Source organism: Ambystoma mexicanum, chromosome 4p (assembly GCF_040938575.1).
Source record: "Ambystoma mexicanum isolate Mex_15411 chromosome 4p, UKY_AmexF1_1, whole genome shotgun sequence".
Classification (NCBI taxonomy): Eukaryota; Metazoa; Chordata; class Amphibia; order Caudata; family Ambystomatidae; genus Ambystoma; species Ambystoma mexicanum.
Window position 1 is genome coordinate 1,279,308,768 of NC_090927.1, and position 22,888 is coordinate 1,279,331,655.

A 22,888-nucleotide genomic window follows, 5' to 3' on the forward strand; every position below is an offset into this window, starting at 1 on the left:
GTGAGCTCTGTGTCTGAGTGTGAGTTTCACAGTGTTATAATTTCTAAAAATCATTTGTAAAATATATTAAAAATCAGACAATATTTTATGTGCAGAGTAATGTTGAAAGGCAGAACATTTGTAGAATTTGCACAGCAGTGTATATTTGTTAGACTCGTAGGATATGTATGAAATTAGCATTGTAATGTGTTTGTTATTTGATGAAATGATATTGATTTTTTATTTCTGTTTGATACTGCTCTATTTTATATAGGTTTCAAAAGATAAAGGTTTATATAAACCATATACAAATAAATGTGAAAAAATTTAAAATTATTTACTTTTCATTAATGGTGAGGACTAATTGGTATACCGATTAGTCAAAGGTCAACCCACAGTCTTTATATTAGCCGGGCCATCAGCATCATTTTGGAAGTGCAAAAGCTTGTGTAAGCAGCTGTAGGTTTCATGACGTTCAGTTTTCTCTAAGCAAGCGGGGTTGGATGTTTCGCCCAACCATGAGTGGTCTGTTCCTCGTTCTCATGTTGGCACTCAAAATACAATGCTTTAATGGTGTTCTCGCAGATTCATTTCTGCCTGCGGTCAGCATTCCTCTATTGTTCACTGTTCACCTTTCCTTCAGCATTCAAGTCTGTTAAAGATTTGCGGTTACCTTCAACTTTGTAATATTCATTTCTTACATTCTGGGCTTTTAATGTTAGCCAGTAGCAGACCTCATAAAAACAATGGGGAGTTTCATGAATTCACCACACCTCGTTGTCACAGCTTTTGTGTTAGAGGTGGTGTGGATGCACATTTGCATGTTTCTCGGTTACAGGTAATAGTGGCTTATGAGATACTGATTTCCAAAGTAATTAGTCAGATTATTGGGAAGTTTAGTCTGAGACGCTTATCTTTTCTTCCAATTAATCTTTGTTACCTAATCTTTTACAGCGTTTCCATTATGGTTAGGAAAGTCATGAATAGCCAAATGTAAGGTACTGCTCCTTGTAACATTAGCACTTCCTGTGATTCTGTTCAATGGTCTTCCAGCAGTTACTTCAGCAATCCTGGTCTGCATAATCATGATCCAGGACTGTAGCACATATACCACCTGCTTCCAAGGACGATACAGCCTGTGATAATATCAAGCATTTACACTCACAGATTTCAATAGACCTGCACGGTTTGTTCGCCCATTTTTCAACCATCTATGCGCCTGTTACAGGATTTGAGCCTTTTTCATTGTAAGGAGAGGACTCATCCAATGTAGCAAGATTCGCTTCATCCCCTCACTAAAATGGGATTTCACCAGGGGCTTAGAAAAGCTTATGCATGCAATCTTCACACTTTCTACAAGGGGCAATATAGAAGCAAGCCTCATGCTAAATTTGCTGCTCTCAGAGATCATTAGATCATTTTCACACACCTCATCCAAAAAGGAAATAAGATCAGCCACATGGTCTAGACGATTGTGGATCTCCATTGCTACTAATTTCTTTCAAATGAATTCCGATGACTTGGTCACACTTACTAGAAGATCTTCAACAGATGGTGGTACACGGTGCCATTTGTGCATGGGGCTATTACAGTGCATGTGTGTTGGTTGTCAAAATCTATCTCAAAAGAGCTACCGGATTAACCATCTTCTTTGTAGTAACCTTAAGCGTTAGGAGCACAAGTGACAATATAGTTTGTAAAAGGGCACTTGAGATGGCGTCTTCCTTGGTATTATTGTGCACTTTCGTGGCTCCCGAGTCTGATTAAGACCCCCGCTCAGTAATAGGCCAAACATTTTTAATCAATCATGGTCTAGGTTGAACATCTGACATCAAGAGACAGCTGATCACTTGGTCTGCTGCATTTAAGGGACTTCCTTCTTCTCTCACCGGGCACTCAGGAATTCTGTATTGTCGGGGGAGGGAGGAGGTGCATCTGCTGAGTGCCCCAAAAATCTGCCACGTAGAGCTCCTTTGAGGAGTAGAACAGAGCCTCAGAGGAATGACCGGGAGGTAAATGGGAAAGGTGGACACCGGACAAAGCATCTCTCCAGTCTGCAAGGATAAGGGACATAGGTTAAGTCGGTAGCATATATCCTAGGTACCTGGAATTGTAAGGGAAAGCTACACAGGTGGAAATAAAGAGTACAGAGACCAGAAGAAGCAGTCTGGGCAGAACACTGATGCAAAAAAGGAAAAGGTGCAGGGGCCTATGCAGATGATTCAGGGGGAGGTGAGGAAGACCGAGATCCAGGAGTGAAGACAATGCCAAATCAATGAACAGTCCTATTCCGGTGGCCATGATAGTCTGAAAACAACCAAACGGGCAGGCAGGTGTAAATCCAAAACACAGCCCAAAGGACTCGGCTACAGGAAACTCTGGAGATTTCCTGATGATCCACTACACCATGGGCCCCTTGTGGGTATGTGTTTTTCTGCTCCTCTTACCCTGTCTCCCACTTACCCCACTCATTTCCTTTTATTTCACATATCAGTGTGAGGCAGAGGCTTTGTTATGCCGCTTTCAGTATGTTATTCCCCACCCTTGACAAATGTGTCAGGTTAGTTTTTTGGTATGCTTAACTACTTTTTAACAACTGTAAAGGGACACGTGCTTTGAATGTCACTATTTGGAAACATGTTTCCAAATGTTTCTTGCTCACTACATTCACTTGCACAGAGTATTATATTGTCACTGTGAAAAACATTTCCAGGGCCACTTTGGGTTCCCAGTCCATCCTTGGAGCTAAACAGCGAGGAGAAGCAAGAAGATTCAGGCAACAATCAAGTGTATCAAGCTTAAGCAAGTTCCATAAAAAAGTCAAAGGTTAGCAATGAGATCAAAGAATGAGAGAACACAAAAAGGTAATAGGTTGTTATTGGATCTGGAAGACACACATAACTAAACTGATGTATGGAATCTCAGGGTTGGAACAAGCAGGAACAAACGATGGACAAAACGGGCAGAATGACAGATGTTGAGCAGCCTTGTGTCAGCCCTGTGAGTATCTTATTTGTTTCTGTCTGCTGCATACACTGCCACCAGTGCAATGTAGCAGTAGGAGCACTGGGCACCTGCAGGCTGTAGTGCAGCTCTGCATATGCCACAGGATGCACCAAGCCAGACACATTGATGCCTCTGCCTTCCACTGCCCTGCCCCATGGTTGCAATTTCTGACAAATTTCTTGCAAAAGAGATTCAATATCACCTATGAAGACATTAGCGTCTATATATATAAACAAAATAGACCTTGGTATTGAAGCTGAAATTCTAAACTAGTAATACACTAATTAGCAAAACATTTTTACTATTTTTTTCAAACACTAAAATCAAATACTCAAATCCCGTACAAGGTATTATCGTTTTCTTGTGAAAAATTCCTTCCACCTCTCATCCACATTCATACCATCATATGTACACTCTCAGGCCACTAATTGCAGTGATGGGGCTAGACAATATTTATATTGCCTCTCCCCATCACTATTCACACCCAATTTTTCAACAGGGAGTGAGTACTCTTAGGTCCTGGCTTGACTATTGCAGAATAGGCACTCAAACGAACAGCATACATTCCCACTTTACCCGACTTCCTCAATTTTTGAGCTAAGTGGAAGTTCAGCTTTCACTGGCCTTCGTAATTTGTACATGCATACTTTTGTTAATTCTGTACTCTAACAACACTTTTACATACATTCCCCCCACACTTTTCTCTATCTGGCTATCTTTTCGCTCACAGGTTTTGTTTTGCATACACCAACAGAAAATCTATACCCCTAGGAAGATGCAGCAATCAGGGGATTGAAATATGTTGGGCGTTATATTGGTCAATTGTACAATTATTGTATGAATGCATTGTGTATTAAGACACGATATGTAACCAACTTACAACAATTACTATTGTATTATAATTCCAATTTTTTTTATTATTATTGGTGTTTCTAGGTATTTATAGGTGGAATTGGCTCACACTGTATCACTTGGTTCTCACACTAAGGACCTATGGGTGCTTTAATAGAAAAACATGTTTTCTCAAAGTATTGGCCCATAGTCTCTCTCAAGATGGTTCTTAAATATGTTGAATTATTATATACTTAATATTTCACACCATTAGTATTGTGGCATGCTTGTTTTGCAGGTGCGGTTTCCTTTTTTATTTAGCCAATTTTTAATAGACGTCAGTGGTTGGAGAACAGTTTAAGAACTTTCCCTTTACTCTCTCCTTTTGCCGGCAGCTCAGACTGACCAAAGTGCAACTGTACCCACTTTTCCACCTTTGCTATGACAGAAGGTTATAAACGAGCATATCAGTTGACGTCAGCTGGATCAGTTGACCGACAGGAGTAGCCCCACTTGATAGTAGTGTCCACATTCAGCTCTGCAGTGTTCCTGGCCAAAAGTGACCTTTGTGAGAAGATTTTGCGTCACCATGAAATATTTGAAATCGTTCTCAGATGGTTTTAGCATTTTTAACTGTCTTAAAGCCCTTACCAAATATACTGATAGAGATACATCTTCAAGCGTGTTTATCTTTCCAGGCTACTGCAGGCGAAAACCCTTTAATTACTAAAAGGGGAACCTAAAACACTTTTGTATTTGCCTGGGGATGAGGAATTGCCCAAAAGCATTGCAATGATGCTATCAATCATTAAATGCTGCAAGAGTGTCCTGTCCTACCCAAATGCAGCACCAAAACAAAGACATTTATACACAGGTCGTGCAGCTCACTGGCTTCAATGTTTAGTCAGCAGTCCAACCAACTAGGCGCGCACTGCATATGAAAATGCGTTTTTGACGCGTGCTGGTGAGGTTATTCATGGCTGGCGGCTTAGTGGTTAGTTATCCCGTTTGCTATTCTGCATTGGAACAAGGATCCTGTTTGGTGGACACAGCAGCATGTTTTCTTATATTCTAGAGACTGATCAGAGAAAAGATGACATTAAGATAGCCTTTCCCAAAACAGTCAGAACTTAATTACCAAACTCGATTTTGCAGGTTTGCCTCAAATAATGCATATCTGCTTTACGATTCCTGTAGTTACCCTACACCCACGCCTGTCCTTTTCCCTTTATATAACAATCTTGCCAAACACTCCATTTCCCTCCCTTATGCTGCACTTCAAATTAAATTAAAAACAATCTTTAACTTGATCTATTTATTTTTCAATGATACATGAACTGTAACAACTTTATCTACTGAACTGACATTCTTTTAAGAAAGGCCCTATGCCCAGCCCCACTATATCAAGGGAAGGTGAGTCACTTTGGTGCTTTAAAGCCAGTTGTTTGTAACCCGATATCTAACTTTGTCCTTGGAAAGTAGGTTCTCCGTAGCCTGTTCCACCCCACAACAGTAATAGGGTCTTGGGCAATGTCGGAAACGCACAAAGATGCTCTCAATTATTTCAACTTACATGAGGTGGAATGGTAGGTGGAATCATTAGTGTCTGCCCTGCTTTCTGAATGCTCAGGATCTCGGATATGCACCGCTTCACCGCCATTCATCCGCAGTAATGTGCCATGAATTGTGTAGCCTGCAATTTAAAAAATGTACAGTTCACATCCCTTTACAGCAACCGACACAAAGATATTTGTTTACCTTTCCAGAATTCACTCTAACTTTAGGTCTAATTGCCTTTATCTAACAAATAAGAAAAACACCCCTCGATCTGATTGCATACTTCAAGAACTTGAAGGTAGTAGGATTGGGACTAGTCTACTTGGAGGGCTAGTTTCAATGAAAGATGTTCTAGCCCCATCCACGTGACTTACTTTATGTGGCTCTGAGGCACACCATGATTTCTGATATGAAGGAGCCTAAACATAAATTCAAGACTCGTGCAGAAGTCATTTTGAAAGCTAGTCAACAGACTGCGTATATGTTGTTACAAAATCCAATTCATTCTAAAAAGAAAATTGCTATTTAGTGCAGACTGCATTAATACAATTGGAATAGTATGCTCGTATAGATTGATCAAAGGAAGGGGATACACCTATGGGCACTCTCTTGTTGTTATATCTAAACTAAATACCGTAATTCTTATTGGAAGACACAATTTTTTACATTTTATGCATAACTTTTGATGGTGCGATCTAAAGATAAAGGGACCAATTCATAGAATTCAGCGCAGAAGTAGCGCACGCGCCTGGCGCAGAGACGGAGCATGTGCCACGCGTGCGCCAGGCGCAGCGCAAAACAGCATTTTGGCGCACCGCGTATTCATGGATTTCCCGAGCCATTTGCAGCCGTGGCGCAGCGGACATCCAGCAGCGCCAGTTACGCCCCCAAGAACGGCCCTTGCACCAGAAAAAGTCATAGAAATCCCCAATACAGCGCAAAGGGCCACACTAACCCTGGACCAGCATACAGCCCCCGTACACCGTATTCGCATGAAAAACAGCATGTACCCCACTCGCAGCTGCCAAATTGCGTGATAAGGGCCTTGCGAAACCCCGCAAAATTTCGTTCCAGGCTCGCACCAGCAAAATCACGTGAAAGACTCCTCGCGCACCCCCTGGAATACGCACACCCCGCTCCCGCCAGCAAAATTGCATGAAAATCTCCTTGCGCACCCCTTTGAATACGTGCACCCCGCTTGCGCCAGCCAAACCGTGTGAAAAGGGCCTACCGTAACCCTTAGAATATGCGTATCCGGCTTGCGCCAGCCAAATCACATGAAAACTCCTTGTGCACCCCCTTGAATACACATACCCTGCTCGCGCCAGCCAAATCGCGTGAAAAGGGCCTACCGTAAACCTGCGAATATGCATACCTCGCTGGCACCAGCCAAATCGTGTGAAAATCTCCTTGCGCACCCCCTTGAATACGCGTATCCTGCTCGTGCAAGCGAAATCATGCGAAAAGCGCCTTGTGTACCCCTGTCAACTCGCGTACCCCGCTTGCGCCTGCCGAATCGTGTGAAAAATCCCACGTGTGCTGGCAGCACCCGCGAACACACCCTGCAGGCAGCCCACACCACAAGGGACCCCCCACACCCGTGACCATGCCTGCAGGCAGCCCACACCACAAGGGACAACACCATCACCTGTGACCATGCCCGCAGGCAGCCCACATCACAAAGGACCCCCTCATCACCCGTGACCATGCCTGCAGGCAGCCCACCAAAACACAAGAGTAACGGGATACCAGGGATATCCAAGTACTGTGACCTGACCTGGATAGAACACGTACAAAGTAAACTTAAAAGGTCAGAGTACTGAAGTGTTCGGGTGGCACCTGCTGGTGTAATAACAAAACCTACATAATCATACTCAACTCGGAGTACACAGAACAGTCATGAAGCCCTTGCGTCTATCAAAAAACAAAAACAACTCTCTGAGGTGAAACAATTAAATTCAACCCAGTAGACGCTCAAATGATTAAGTATTTTTTATTTATTAACAATTATTAAATAAATCACTAGAAAAAATCATTTCTTAATAGTAAAAACATACAATAACATTAGTATCAAAAATATTTAGTGTTGATCAATCTCTCCAGTTCATTATTGGACTGATCTGATACATCATCCCCATCTAAAACCCATCCAACCACACTACAACCATACCACATACATACACAAACCAATCAAAAATTCATTCACAATCCAAACAATGATAAAACAATATATCATCAATAAAACTCAAACAATCTAAAACCTCATTATGCATTGTCTAATCCATTGTTAATATGATCCATAAGTTCAACACCATTGAGCCTTTTCCATGTTATTATGAACTTTTATGGCTCGGGTGGATATAACTTCTAACTTGTTCATAAATAACAAGACATTCCCCAACCCAACATGTTTCTTTCTGTGTAAAATCCAGTAAACAGAAATTCTTCAGGGGCACTATGGTCCGGTGAAGTCAGCAGGAATGTAGATGGAAACAAGAAAAATGTAGAATACACCAACAGAGCTCACCTAAATACAAACATAAGAACACAACATCAATCAGGCTAATTGCTTAAATTTCAAGATTGATCATTACTACCACCGTATTGTCAGTACACAGGGCGTAGACAAGGTGGTTAATACCTTGCAACTTTCTTCAACTTGGGGGACCAGTGAGAGGACCGTAATCCACACACTGATAGAAGACACCATAAGAATTGGTGCCTCTAAAATCTATCCACCATCACCAACACCTTGTGACACCTTCACGACATCCAGAATCGACCAAGTTAGACCTCACCAACAGGCAGCCCACACCACAAGGGACCCCCCATCACCCCTGATCATGCCTGCAGGCAGGCCACACCATGTCTCTGAACGGCTTTTATGGCAGTTGCTGTGGGAACATATCACGTGACTCGGGACGTTGACGGCGAGCGGCTACAGGCTCCCTTCTAGCGTCCTGTAGTCGCCATGATAACTGCCAACGCAGAAGCAGCCGGTGACAGAGGGGCAGCAACCTCTGAGGCCGGCAACCAATCTCCCCAGCAGGAACCACGGGGTCGGGAGTCAGAGGGGAACCACCATGAGAACTGGGACCAGGAGTTACATGACGTCGGGTGAGTACCATCCGTGCTTTATGTTGCCGTGGCATGACAGAGTCCCCACTCAACAGCCCATGTCCACGTGGGCGCGAAAGGTGGTCGCGATGAAAGTGGGCAACAAGCGCAGGGGCCCGGACATTGCCAGCAGGTTCCCATGATCTGTCTTCAGGCCCATTCCCCTTACAATCAACGAGATATTGCAGCTGTCCCCGGCAGACTCGTGAATCAAGAATGGCATGTACCTCATACTCGTCACCAGAACCCTGTAGCAGCGGGGCAGGAGGAAGCACCAGTCGGGTAGAGGAGGGGCAGGGTTTCAGCAGGGAAGTGTGGAACACTGGGTGGATATGCCAGAATACAGGCAAAGCTAGTCGGTAGGAGACGGAATTCGTTACCCTAAGGATTACCCTAAGGACCCACATACCTAGGTAACAACTTCCTACAACCGGGGATGTTCAGGTGTTTTGTGGACAACCAAACCATGTCGCCTATAGTATAGAGTGGTGGCGGGCTGCGCTTCTTATCTGCTGAGCGACACATAGATACTTGGGCTTCCTTCAGATGAGACAGGGTCTGCTTATGGATGACAGTGAGGTCTCTAAGACAGGCATCAGCAGCAGGCATGGAGGAGAGGGGCAGGTCAGACAAAGGCAGAACACGGGGTGCTGACCATATAAAGAGAAGAAAGGAGAGGTACCCGTAGAGGAGTGGGGATTATTGTTGTAAGCAAACTCAGCTAAATGCAGTACCTGAAACCATGATTTCTGGTATTGCAAGCAAAGGCAGCGTAGGTACTGCTCCAGGGTCTGGTTCGTTCGTTTGTTTGTTCGTTCGTTCGTTCGTTCGTTCGGTCTGTCCATCCGTCCGTTTCAGGATGATATGAGGACGAAAAGCGCGAATCAATACCCAGGAGGGCCGTAAGGTACCCCTATCTGAAATCAGGACAGAAGGAAGACCAAAGAGACAGAACACCTGACAAAAAAACAGGTTGGCCAATGTAGGGGCTGAAGGTCGGCCCGAACAGGGTATGAAGCGAGCCATTTTGGTAAAACTATCCACTACCACCCATATGGTGTCAAACCCCTGGTATTTGGGCAGATCTGTGATGAAATCCATTGAGACAGTATGCCAGGGCTTCTGTGGTAATGGCATGGGTTGGAGGAGGCCTAGTGGTTTACCCTTTCTATTCTTACATTAAGCACATATGGAGCAGTTTGTGACATATGCAGTGACATCACGTCGCATAGTAGGCCAACCGCACCAACGCTTGAGGAGAGAGACCGTGCGTTTCTGACCCGGATGGCCATTTATGGCATCGTCATGTGACCACTCTAAGGCTTGTAGGCGCGTACTTGGTGTGGGTAGAAGTAACCGGTCTTGAACAAACAGAAGGCCCTCCAACACAACCGCGTTCCAGTCTTATACTAGGTCAGGATGATCAGAAACCCAAAGTCGTATGTCATCTAACAAAGGGGAAGGGGGAGTACAGAGACAGATAAAGTGTGTCTTGTTCGAAAAGGAGTCCGGACATACGGGGAGTGCCTCACCACCTACCATACGGGAAAGTGCGTCTGCTTTGCCGTGGGTAGAGCCTGATCGATGGCGGATGACAAAGTCAAATGCCGAAAACAATAAGTGCAAACGTACTTGCCGACTGTTGACACACTTCAGGGCGGCCAAATCCTGAAGGTTACGATAGTCAGTATGGACGGTGATAGACCACTTAGGTCCTAGCAAATGATGCCTCCAGACTCTAAAAGCGTCCTTAATGGCCAGCAGTTCCTTTTAAGTAACTGTATAATGCATCTCGGTGGTAGTGAAATTTCGTGAATGGTAAGTCACGGGGTGCAACAATCCAGTCATAGGACAGGACTGGGACGGGACCGCCCCTAAAGCGAAAGAGGAGGCATCGGCTTCTACAGTGAAGGGCAATTCTGTGTTCGGGTGCTGCAGAAGCGGGGCTGTAGTAAAAGCTGATTTAAGGGTCTCAAATGCCTCCTGCTGTGCGGAGGTCCAAACAAAGGGATGCTTGGGGCTGGTAAGTACAGTTAAAGGAGCCGCAATAGCGGAGAAACCAGAAATAAAGTGCCGGTAGAAGCTGGCAAAACCAAGGAATGATTGTAGGGCTTTGATATTGCGAGGAACGGGCCATTCCAGCACTGCTCTGATCTTGGCAGTATTCATTGAGAGGCCGTGAAGTGAAATATGGAAACCTAGGAATTCTACTTCAGTTACGTGGAACAGACACTTCTCTGGCTTCGCGAACAATGCATTAGCCTTATGGCGGGTCAAGACCTCTGTAACATGTTGTACATGAGTTTGGTACTTGGGAGAGAAAACCAATATGTCGTCCAGATACACAAGGACATAGACGTCAATGATGTTGTGAAATATGCTATTCATGAAACGTTGAAAGGTGGCAGGAGCGTTACAAAGGCCAAACGGCATTACCGTATATTCGAAGAGGCCATGGCATGTACAGAAAGTGGTTTTCCACTCGTCCCCACTCTTTATTCTGACAAGATTGTAAGCCCCTCGAAGGTCTAATTTGGTGTAGATGGTGGCTTGGCCTACTTGTTCAAGCAGGGGGGTAATAAGGGGAATCGGATACCTGTCTTTCACGGTAATCTTATTCAACCGTCTGTAGTCCACACAAGGATGAAGATTGCCCTTGCGTTTAGGGACAAAGAATATGGTGCTGGCTGCGGGTGACTGTGAGGGTTTGATATGATCCAACTTCAGGGATTGTTCAATGTATTCCTTCAGGGCCAGATCTTCCGTGGGGGGCAAGGAATAGATGTGTCCACAGGGAATTTCGTCTCCCGGGATCAACTCAATCGGGCAGTCGAAGGAACGGTGAGGGGGTAAAAGTTCAGCACATCCCTTATCGAACACACTAGTGAACTGTTTATATTCAGTAGGGATATCCGGGACGACAGCTCCCACTGTGAGGGCTAATGGTAAATTGGATGGTACCAACTCCTGATTTTGGTCAAGCTAAGCGAAGGCAACCAGGGCCTGACAAGGAGCATGACACTCACCACCTGATTTCAAGCAATGTGCCTGACAATGGGAGGACTCGAAGGAAATGCTCCCTTGGGCCAGTCTATGGTAGGGCTATGTTCTCATAACCAGGGGACTCCAGGAATTATACCGAATTGAGGAGTGGCGATTAGATCGAATGGCACCTCCTCCTGGTAGATATCGCATATGATCAAAGTAAGGGGCATGGTCTGTTGTTTAAAGGGACCTGAAATGAGCAAAGAACCATCCACTGCTTGAACCGCTTCAGGCTTACTCTTATTCACTACAGGTAGATTTAAGGATGTGGCTAAGGCAATGTCTATGTAATTCCCGGTGGCTCCGAAATCCAAAACCAGGCATACTGTGTGTTGAACACCATCGGGGGAACTAAGAAGAGCTTGTAGTGACATTGGAGCAGTGGAGGTGGACATGGTAGAACGGGTCAGGGAAGTCACTGGTGGGCTCATCCGTGCCCCCTTGATCAGGGATGAATCTTCTGAAAACCCACAGGTTTCTTGGGACGTTTAGGACACTCTTTTACGAAATGACCGTTGAGTCCACAGTAAAAACATGCGTTGGTCAAACGGCGTCGTTCCCTCTCAGTAGGAGACAGCGGGCCACAAACCCCTCCAATCTGTATGGGTTCTCCTGCTGCTTCTACAGAAGGGGAACGGGCTGAAAAAGAGGGGGTGGCTGCCCTGCAGAATTCGGCCTTACGTTCAGCCCTGCAGGCGTCCACCTGTTGAGCCAGATCCACTAATTCTGGGAAAATCACTGGTACAGTGGGCACTACCTCAAGAGCATCCTTCATTGGGTCGCTCAGGCCTCTGTAGAAAACCACGCCTTCTTGTATTCAGGCCAAGAAGTTTCTACAGCTAACTGATTTAATCTAGTGATGTAATCAATGAGGCTACTCTTTCCCTATAACTAGTCTTGTAATTCCAGGTCACAGGACTGCGCCTTATAGCGAGTGTCAAATACCTGAGTCATCTCGGCCACTAACTGATCAAAGTCGAACAGGACTATCAGTTTCTAAGAAGGAGTTAGCCCAGGCGGTGGCAATCCCGCTAAGGTGAGAACGTGTGAAAGCAGCTTTGGTCGTAGAGTCTGGGAAAGCCTGAGGCCAACACAAAAAATGTAGTTTGCATTGGTTTATAAAGGTACAAAACTTTCTAGGATCCCCCTGCAATTTCTCAGGTGCAGCAAGAGGGAAGGGTGTAGGGACATAGACTGGATTCTGCGGTAGGGCAGGACCAGAAGCGACAGGCTGTGGGGGTGTGTCCCCAAATTCAGGATCCGGTGGAAGGGCATGGCGCTCACTGTATAAGGCGTCTAACCGTTGGTGTATTGCGGCAGTAGCAGCGGACATGTCCGCTCTTAATACCGAAATAGCTTGCACCAACGCAGCCACTGGGTCCCCTGCAGCTGCTTCCATATCCACGTTGCAATAGGCTTCTCAGTCTGTCAAGAACTGTGGTTGCAACGAAGATATGGAACACCTCCGTCCCCAAGTACCAGCCAGAGAGAGGAAATATTACTCACTGGCCAGTCATTGAGGCCACAGGTTAACTGGAACAGCAGCATCAAGGCCCCAGGGTAGCTAGAGGGAGAAGTGTAATGGTTAGGCAATGTACAGGTAACCAACCCAAACAAAGGGACCAACCAAAATGTTGTGCACCTACCTAGGAGGGGTCTGCAGAGACAGTATGGGCAAGGAGGGATACCACTCTCCAGGAGGCCCGGAGGTGCTTTCCCACCTAAAAGTGCTGTTGAAGGAACAGAGTTCCAGGGAACTGTGTGAGTCCAAAGTAAGTAGAGCCCAGTAGGCGATGCCACAACAAGAAAAACAAATGTGGACAATTGCAGGTTCAAAGAGTGTTCCAAAAACACAGGATTCCCAAAAGTAGTACAATTAGAGGGGCAGGCAGTAGAAGTCCATTAAGCAGTCCAGATTCATTAGCTGATAGAGGTCCAAAGAACTGTAATCATGGAGAGATCCAAGCGGTAGTCCAGGAGAGCAGAGCCAAATTTCAGTTGAGCAAGAAAATCCAACAAGAGTCCAAATTGCCAAAACAGAAGGAAGATGCAAAGACAGTCCGGAGTAAACACAGGCCAGAGGTCGGGAGAACAAAGCGTTCCATGAGCACAAACGAGGACAAGGTAACGCGCTGCACAGACTGCCAAATAAACAGTTGAAACGCAAAGCGTTAAATCTCTGAACGGCTTTTATTGCAGTTGCTGTGGGAACGTATCACGTGACTCGGGACATTGATGGCTAGCGGCTACAGTGCCCTTTTGAGCGTCCTGTAGTCGCCATGACAACCGCCAATGCGGAAGCAGCCGGTGACACAGGGGCAGCAACCTCCACGGCCGGAAACCAATCTCCATAGCAGGAACCGCAGGGTCGGGGATAAGAGGGGAACCACCACGAGAACTGCCACCAGTAGTTACATGACGTCGGGTGAGTACCATCCGTGCTCTATGTTGCCATGGCATGACACTGCGGCACGTCAAGGAAGCAGAGTTTCAATAATGTGGAACTGGATGCACTTGTGGGTTACGTGTCGGAACACGGCCGCGACATGCTGGTGACGGCAGGGTGTAAAACTACGCCTGCTCAGCGTAGGGCCCACTGGCAGTGCATCACAGACCGCACTAGTGCCTTGGGATATTTGAAGTGCACAGCTCATATTGTTTGAAGCGTTGGAATGACCTCAAACGCTGAGCTAAAAACAAGTGGGCTTCTAATTACGCCTCTACTCTGGTCACTGGCAGTGGGACACCACCAGAGGACGATGAACTCACAGAAAATGAGGCGATCGCTGGAGCGTTCCTCGCAGAGGATCAGATCCAAGGCGTGGGAGACCTCCCGGATCTTGAGACAATGTCCGGTGAGTGTCCATGCATGTGTGTCCAGGCCATGTGTATGTTGCTTGGGTGATGTGCTGTGATTGACTGTCAGTTCAGGGTATGTAGTCATGACTGGCATGTGTGACCCATGCAATGCTTGACTGATGCGTGCTTGTTGTGATGGGGACTGCATGCAGGCCAATCCTCGTCAACACACCTGCACCCTCCTTCCATGTCAATCACTCGCCAGCCTCTCTTGTCCATATTCTTGCTCAATTACATGTTTGCGCATAGCCTGTGATGATTTTCACTCAACACTCACCCTCTGTCGTCACAGGACTGAAGTCTCTGTGACGTCACCCTGCAAGATAATCCTCCTCAGGGCCATCCATCCTTGCCTCTCTATCCCCCAGCAGCTCACTGTCTCCATGGGACTGGTGAATCCCATGGCGGAGTACTGCAACGGCCTGTTCCCAATTTCCTGTGAATATGCACTCTTCCTTCTGCAACTCTGCCAGACCTGTACTGCGTGGAACATCCTTTGGCCTTGATGCAGGGTCTGTCACTCGGACTGTGATGATGGCACAGGCTCACAGTGCCCAGGAGTGTTCATTCATGGACCATGTGCATTCCAAGCAAGCCCCTCATTCGACTCAATCTCCAGTATTTACTCCTTCATATGGTATTTCATCATCCCTTTCCTGCTCACTCAGGGTCAGTGATCGTCATGACCATTTGTTTGGGGTTGTCGTCTGTGTTGAGCGGATGCCTCCCTCTGGTACAGCCTCAATGCCTCTATAGAAATGGTGTTGTGCGTTTTCCAGGTCTGGGGGCACTTCTGATGCTTACTAATGTGTTGTGCTTTCTGTCCTCCTCTCCCCTGCAGTAGTCCCAGATGACTGAGTATGCAATTGACACCTGCCCACACTGTGTGCTTCAACAGGGTACTCTGAGTGACTATTGTGCCCCATGCACTGCCTCCAAGCCATCCCCCGCCCTTGGGTTTGGGGTTCACTGTATCCCTACAACCCACTTCAAACACTTTGCAAATGATGACTGCACTTGCCCTTACACTACCATCATGACACGACATTGTAATTACTGTTTTTGTCTTTTTATTGACAGTTGAGGCCCGACACATGTACTGCACTGCACCCACTCACTTCTGAGCCCTGTTTCAACCTTCAACATGCCTATTCACTTGTGTGATGTCAAAGTGACCTACCATTGATGTATCGATGTGCCTCCTGTGACTCTATTTCAACACACTGGCGTTGTTGCATCGTGTGACACATGGTGTTTTGTCGTAGTGATTTCCATGTACTGTCTGTTGACATGCATCTTACATGGATAGCGGACAGTAGTGATTCACTCCCATCTGACATTTTTGTTGAAGGTCCATGCCAGGCACAGGCTTCTGTGTGATGCAGGTGCTATGCACCATGCAGCACATGTGTTGTTTTTCCATTTTAGACTCATCTATGTCTGCTTTCAGGGTCCCCCTTCACTTTATTGGCACTGGGTGCATGGCTGAGTTTGTGTCATGTGTGACATGTCTGATTAATGTGTTGGATGTCAACATTGTAATGCCTATGTGTGTGGCCTATGCTGGTAACATGTGTGCTCATGTGTTCTTTATGATTTTGTGCAGGTGATGAGGCACTGGAAGCAGTGGAGGAGGAGGAGATGACGCGGCGGGGAGTATTCAGAGCCCCAATCAAGCATCAGTGGAGGAAGTGGGGTGGTAGCGCACGAGAATCCATTGTTGCTACAGACCATCCTGTCCACAGGTGTCTCTGGGTACACCTCTGGGGATCTCTATGCCTCTGGTGCAGAATCGGATATTGACCCATATGTGCCGTCACAGGTGAGTGATTCTGGCATGGATGCTGTTCTGTTCAACACACCTGCACTGGGGTTAGACCCGTCAAGGGCCCATTCAGTGTTGGATTGTGCGCCTGTGGCGGTTACGGATGCAGGGTCACGCTCCACAGTATTTGCTCCTGTTCCTGGGCCAGCAGATCAAAGGAGAAATACAGTCCTACAGCCACAGGCAGCGCCAGCACAGCAAGGTCCACGTCTCCTTGAGCCCGACAGGTGTGGTGTCCGGCAACGCGGTGGCCATGCGCCACCGGTTAATACTGTGTGGTACAATTCCATTTATGCCATTGCACAGCAGCAGGGGGCATCATGTGAGATGATGGCTCAGGCCGTGGAAAGGGTGACCACTTCCATTCTCCCCCCCGCAAGGCCGGTGGAGCTCCAGCAGTGGGCAACGCGGTCCACATGCCGCTCACACAGGCAGGACATGTTGACTGCCAACAGGGAACGACGGGCTGAACTGGGGGCTCTGCGCACAGCCATGGCTGCGGAGGCACAGGCACACAGGGATGCCCTGAGGTAAGATAACACCTCCCTCAGAGCTACTCTGGGTGCACTTGAGATGGCCCAGAGTAGACGAGCGGAACACCAGATGGCGCAGCTAACACACAACATCTCGGCTGAGCTCCAGTCAACCCGTGAGGAGATCCGTGCATCACTTGAGGGCTTCCAGGCAGAGGAAGTCTGAGCAACACGTGAGGCCTTGCAGGCGAAACTTCGTACTACACGTAAGGTGCTGCATGGGGACCTCCGGCCCATCATCCTGCAGAACCAAACCTTTCAGACCTGCCTGCTTGCTGCCATGGCGGAGCATGCCAGGGCTATGCGTGGTCAGCCTCCCGTACCACGCACACCTTCTCATATTGCACCAGAGGGTGAAGACAGCAACGGCAGTTCTCCCACTATAGGCTAGCCGTGCAGGCCATGAGCCCATGGAGGTATTTTTTCTTCTTAACATCCATTTTTGATTGTTTATTTTTATTTTTCATTTTTCACTTTTTTTGTCTATTGTGCATTCATGTAACAGTGTGTTGCTTTGTGTGGCATCCAAAGGCATCCACTGTGTGTTCTGGCTGTGCCCATACAGGCTTGTCTGGTGTTTGTGTTTGAGGCTTGGGGTCCAGACCCATATGCTACTCTTGCTTCCCCTTTCCATGGGCTTGCAAGGAAGGCACCGTGTGACAGTAATTTACACAGAGGCATTGGGCTTCCATCAGTTGTGTGGCCAGTCTGAAGTCCAAACTGTGTATACACCTCTAGTGGGGATTCATGATGGTTTCTCCAGTGCATGGTTGACATGTATATTGGTTTTAATATTGCTCAATGTGCATACTTACATGTTGCATCTTCATGTCTTACCTTGCCTGTCTCCATTATTGATGCACTTCATGCTGTATGCGGTACCCTGCCACATTTAGCTACCAGCAACACACTAAAGATGTGAGGGGTCCATGTGGTGGCTTTGTCACATTTGGACACTTGTACTATTGTGATTGGTCACTGTCTGATGTTGCCACTGTTGGGTCCTGTGTTCATGATTTGTTATGCTGGTAAGTATATGTTCATGTGTACGGTTTAATTTTGATGTGTCAGAGGGAATTGTCTCTGGCCTGTTTCCATTTGTCACTGTGCATTTTGTGACAGTTGTGTCATATGTTGTGCATTTATATGGTTGTTTTCACATTCCATGCCATGGCATGGTGTGTCGGGCGGGTGACATGGGGTTTAGGAGGGTTTAGGTGACATACCAGTATTTGGATGTGCTGTTTTGCAAGGGGGTTTTGGATTATGCACCATGAATGTGTGCCTTTTGGTCACAAAGGATTGGGTTTGTTTAAGTAGCTAGGGATGCACACAATGTAGCACTTCCAGGGACACATTCTCAGGGTAGTAAGGTTTTGACAGTTGACTGTCCCTTTGTCATCATCGATTGTCCCCTGGTATGTGCCAGGCCTGTGTGCACTCTGCAGGGAGGGGATTTTAGGTGAAAAATGTAGCCACAAGCTAGGTACGGGCTGCCTCGCCACGTGCCCCTTCCTTTCTCATGCGCAGCGGGGCGTGCATGTGGTTGGGATGTCAGTCTAGAAAAATGGATACCTCTCATATGTAACTGCAAACGTATTTTGATGGCCGTGGGCCAACCGTCTCATGCATGATATGACAGACATATAGGTTTCCGAGTTTGCCAATGAACGGCCATTTTGATGTAACAAGAATCGCCATTTTGTTTTCTAACCATTGCTCATTGCTTTCTGTTCTTATTGCTTCGCAGTACATTTTCTGCTTACACTGCTCGACTGTAAAACATTGTTGTCTGCACGTAAAAGGACAAGGCCGCAGGGCCGCGAGTATAACAAGAGTTTGTTGAAACACAACGTAGGCAGCGCCAGGAAGAATGCCCGGCTCCCTCCCGAATGTAGCCTTGAAGCAGAGCTGCAGGGCATTTAATCATTTTGCAGCTGCCAGCCAGTCTTGTTATATGGTAGAATATGTTTAGAATAAAGCAGCTAAAGGCTTGAATTATGCTCTTCTTACGGCCCTCCTTTACTGAACCCTGTTAGAGCGTGTCAGCTCCCAGGACACAAATAAGCACCAAATAGATAGCAAGGTCTGGAATGCGACTCTTCCCCCATATGTAACTCGCTTCCAAGAACAGAAGCACTGTGTTCTGTTCAACAACTGAAAGATGCCTCCGCACTTACAAATTGCATATTGTTACTAGAATAGATATTTGAAGGTGTCATAATTGGCGAAAGTGTCCATCATCACACCGAGTTCAAAGAAACCCAATAAAGGGGGGTGTTAAACATGTCATAGCTGATTGTTTGATATGCATTTTGTATATATGTAACTGATGTACGTAATTCACTCTCTTGCGTCCCTCGAGGTCTAGAGATACACGTCGCGGGGCGTGAGACCGAGTTGGCCAACTGAGACTTTTTGCTTTGCAATAAACCCTAGCTTTGGGAATACAACCTCGTGTCTGGCGTATCTATCGTGTGTGGTGACTCGCCTTGTTTCCATAGACCTAAGGGACCCCTAGAGGCCCCTTTCAAGATGGCGCCCGAATAGGGACCCTCCCCCACTTGTTCCATCGCATACGTTGTAATTGAGTAAGGCGGAGAACGGCGAGGACGGCACAATCAAGCCGGAATGAAGAGGTGTTTGGGCGCCCTATAGAAGTGATGAGAGACTCCTTTGCAGATCTGCACACATCTGATCCTTGATCGACGTGCCTGGCTAGAGAACAAGGAGGCGAGGGTCCCGAAACGAGGCGGAAGCCAAGAAACGCAGACACGTCATTGGGTGCGTCAGTATACAGACGACTTGTGTCCGAAAGGACAAATTGATTTATCAGGTGAGTCATTCCCCGATTCAAAGTAATCCTGATATTGGTTGAGAGTTGACTTTGCAAAATCAAACGACCTAGGTAAGGTTGATTAACCAGGGGGAAGGTTGAAACATGTCTGGGGTATTGTCCACCCTAGCAGGGTTTTTCCGCTGCGGTAGACAATCTTTGGAAGATGGCCAAATTGCACAACCTGGGGAAACGCCGGCGTATGAGATGTATGTGAAGTATGGAGTGGGTGCGATAATATTCTGTGAGACTTGGCATAGGCAAACCAGAAAGCAACAAGACCATCAGTGGCCGATTAATGGTAGTTTTGAGATAGCGAGAATAGATAACTTGGTAAGGGTGTTGATAAGAAAGAAAGCGCGTCCTGCAGCATTTGACATCGTTAAAGACTGGAGAAGGGAAGCAATGCTCCGATTTAGAAGTAGAGTGAAGCATGCACGCAGGCATAAATCAAAAGGTGAAGTAGCAGAAGAGAAAGAAGAGGAGGAGTGGACTGAGAGAGTCTAAGGAGGTCAGGAAGACGCGACCAGTTGAATATAGAAAAAATATACCCACAACGAGAATTACACATAGAAGATGAATTGATAGAAAACATATTGACCCATACAAAACAAGGCCCAAGATCAGAAGTGAGACCAAACACGTCAGTAACTAGTGCCCAAACCCCGCCCGTAGCCCAAACTCTCCCTCCTGTAGCGCAAGCACTCCCACAGCCACAGACCTCACAGGTAACACTTCCTATTAGCCAACCAGGCCCACAACAGACACTCCCTGTTCCCATTGTCCCATCCGCACCTCCCGCCTTAGACACAGACTCGGTACTGTCCATTCCTCCCGGCGTTGAAGTTGAAACTACGGGGGCGAGAGGTGGGACTGAACAACGTGGATGCACGAGGGTAACTCACAGTGCGATCAGCAAAGAAAGGAAGGTGGAATTGCAGCAACAGGCAGAGATGTATATAGACGGGAATGATGGGACAGCAGCATTGGCTTCGATGCATGACTTCCGAAGAAGCAACAAAAGACAGGTAGTGTTGGAATGCATGGGTGAATATTTGGTAGAGAAATGGAAACAGTTAATTGGGAAATTAACACTGCAGCGATTGTTAGATTTAAATGCATTAGCACGATGTAGGGAGAGGGATGAAGAAGTGAGAGAACATGTATATGGACTTTTTGAACTTAAAGATGAATTAGATAATGATTATGCCGAAATGTTTACTACACCTGGGTACAGGGGTAGGGATATCGGGAGACATAGGAAGGAAACTGTAGAGCCGTATATACAACAACGACATTCAATGTTGTCAGTGCAGAGGGGCGACAAGTTAAAAGTATGTATACGAGAAGCGTTTAGATGGATGTCGGATCCCAGTATCCCCACAAAGGAGATACATGAGATATTTGATGAATATTCCATGCCCATGCCCATGAAAAGAAAAGCACTGCAGTCGATGGCTGAACATTTATTAGACAAAGATATAAAAAACGATAAGGCCAGCCCACCCGAAATAATGGCAGTATATAACAGAGCACTAGAGCGAGGGACAGGAGAAACAGCCCTATCGCTTGATCTGGGAATATTGTTACACATGAGAGAAGGGGGAGGGACAGTAAGTGGGGCATTTCCTATGAGAAAGGTCCCACCTACTTTTGTGCCCAAAGTAGAGGTTCCCGCAGCGGGCAATGTAGCGGCGCAGGTAACACCAGCCCATTATACCGCCCAATATGTGCATGTCCCCTTTTCCAGACAGGAGGTGAACAACATAAAGCAGACGATTCCTGATATAAGAAAGAATCCTGCAGGGTTTTACAAGGAATTAGAGTCCTGCCTGCAATCATCCGTGCTTACCATGGGTGACATAGACCTAATATTCCCAGTGATCCTGCCAACAGACATATGGAAGCAAATAAGAAAGGTGGATGACCTAACGACATTTGGCGCCACATGGGCGGACTTGATAATAGAAGACAGGAATAGAAGACAGGAATAAAGCGGTTGGAGGAACACCCGGGCCCGGAAATGGTGGCATTACCAGCACGCATAGTACAGAAATGAAAAGAAATTGTCCCAGAGAAAAGATTATTTTAACAGATTTGAAGAAGTATTTACAGACTTCAGTGGGCAGGATGTGAGCTCAGAAGCAGGAAAGAGGTTATTTGTTGACAAATACGTGAGGGGGTTAAAACTTCCAATCCAGAACATAATAATGACATCAGAGTGTGCATGGCAAGCAAAAACGCTGGGCGAAGTATTACACATGGCCCAATATTATGAGAACAGAGTGACTGCGGATAAAGAAAAAGAGGAGAAGGATAGGGTAAATATGAAAACACGGGTGCTACTGCAGCAAGTACTAGGACACAATAGAGGGAAAGGGAACACACAAGGAAGGAGTAATTTGAATATGCATGGGGGAACAGTGTGACCAAATCAGTGTGCATATTGTAAGGAGGAAGGACACTGGCGAGCGCAATGTCCGCATCTGCAGAATAGAAATGGGTCTGGTCAGAGGAGACAGCATAGAGGACACCAAGGAGCCAATGGACCAAATAGGAATAGTATGCAGCAGCACCACAATAATGGAGGTAATCAAAACCAAGCCCAAAACCAAAGTGCCCCTAACCAGAGTTGTATTAAGCGCGTTATAAATAACCTATCATATCATATCAGAGTCAGGGACAGCAAAACCAACAGTATGGAAACCAGAGATGGGGAAATAGAGGGAAGAGTGGGAACGTTTTCGATACACAGCCAAACACGTATTACAGTAACAGTAATGATGACACATCGGACAATGTGTTATTTCCCCAATAGGACAGCCCAGGACATAGGTCGGAACCAGTGTCTATTCCCGTGAATCAGAGAGGACCCTACGTAGAAATGAGAGTCGGGAATGCTAGACTTACCAGTGGGTTGCGTACTCTTGCAATACATAGACGATCTATTATTAGCTGCTGACACAGAGGAGATTTGTAAAGAAAGCACTGTATTACTACTGTCACACCTAGCGGCACATAGTGCCGTAAAGCTAGTTTGAAGAAATTTCAATATAATCGAAAGGAGGTGGCCTATTTGGGCTACCTACTTTCGAAAGAAGGGAGAAGGCTAACGCCAGAACGCATAGAAAGTATTTCTTGTATGCCTATTCCAAAGACACAGAAAGGAGTCAGAGCCATAATAGGCATGGCTTCATATTGCCGACAATGGATTGGTAATTTTGCGTTAATTGTGATACCGATGGTGAATTTGACTAGAAAGGATGCGGTTATGCCTTTACAGTGGAATGAGGAATGTCA

General features: G+C 46.4%; 1 protein-coding gene across 3 annotated transcripts in view; it reads right to left on the reverse strand.

Moving 5' to 3' along the window:
* LOC138453802 (zinc finger protein 777-like) overlaps window positions 1-22,888 on the reverse strand; it is a 499,705-nt gene that overhangs the window by 350,914 nt on the left and 125,903 nt on the right. For all 3 annotated transcript variants that reach the window (XM_069606974.1, XM_069606973.1, XM_069606972.1), the window contains exon 3: window positions 5,390-5,509. In XM_069606974.1, coding sequence (XP_069463075.1) covers window positions 5,390-5,509 — 120 coding nt within the window. The remainder of the gene's footprint in view (window positions 1-5,389; window positions 5,510-22,888) is intronic.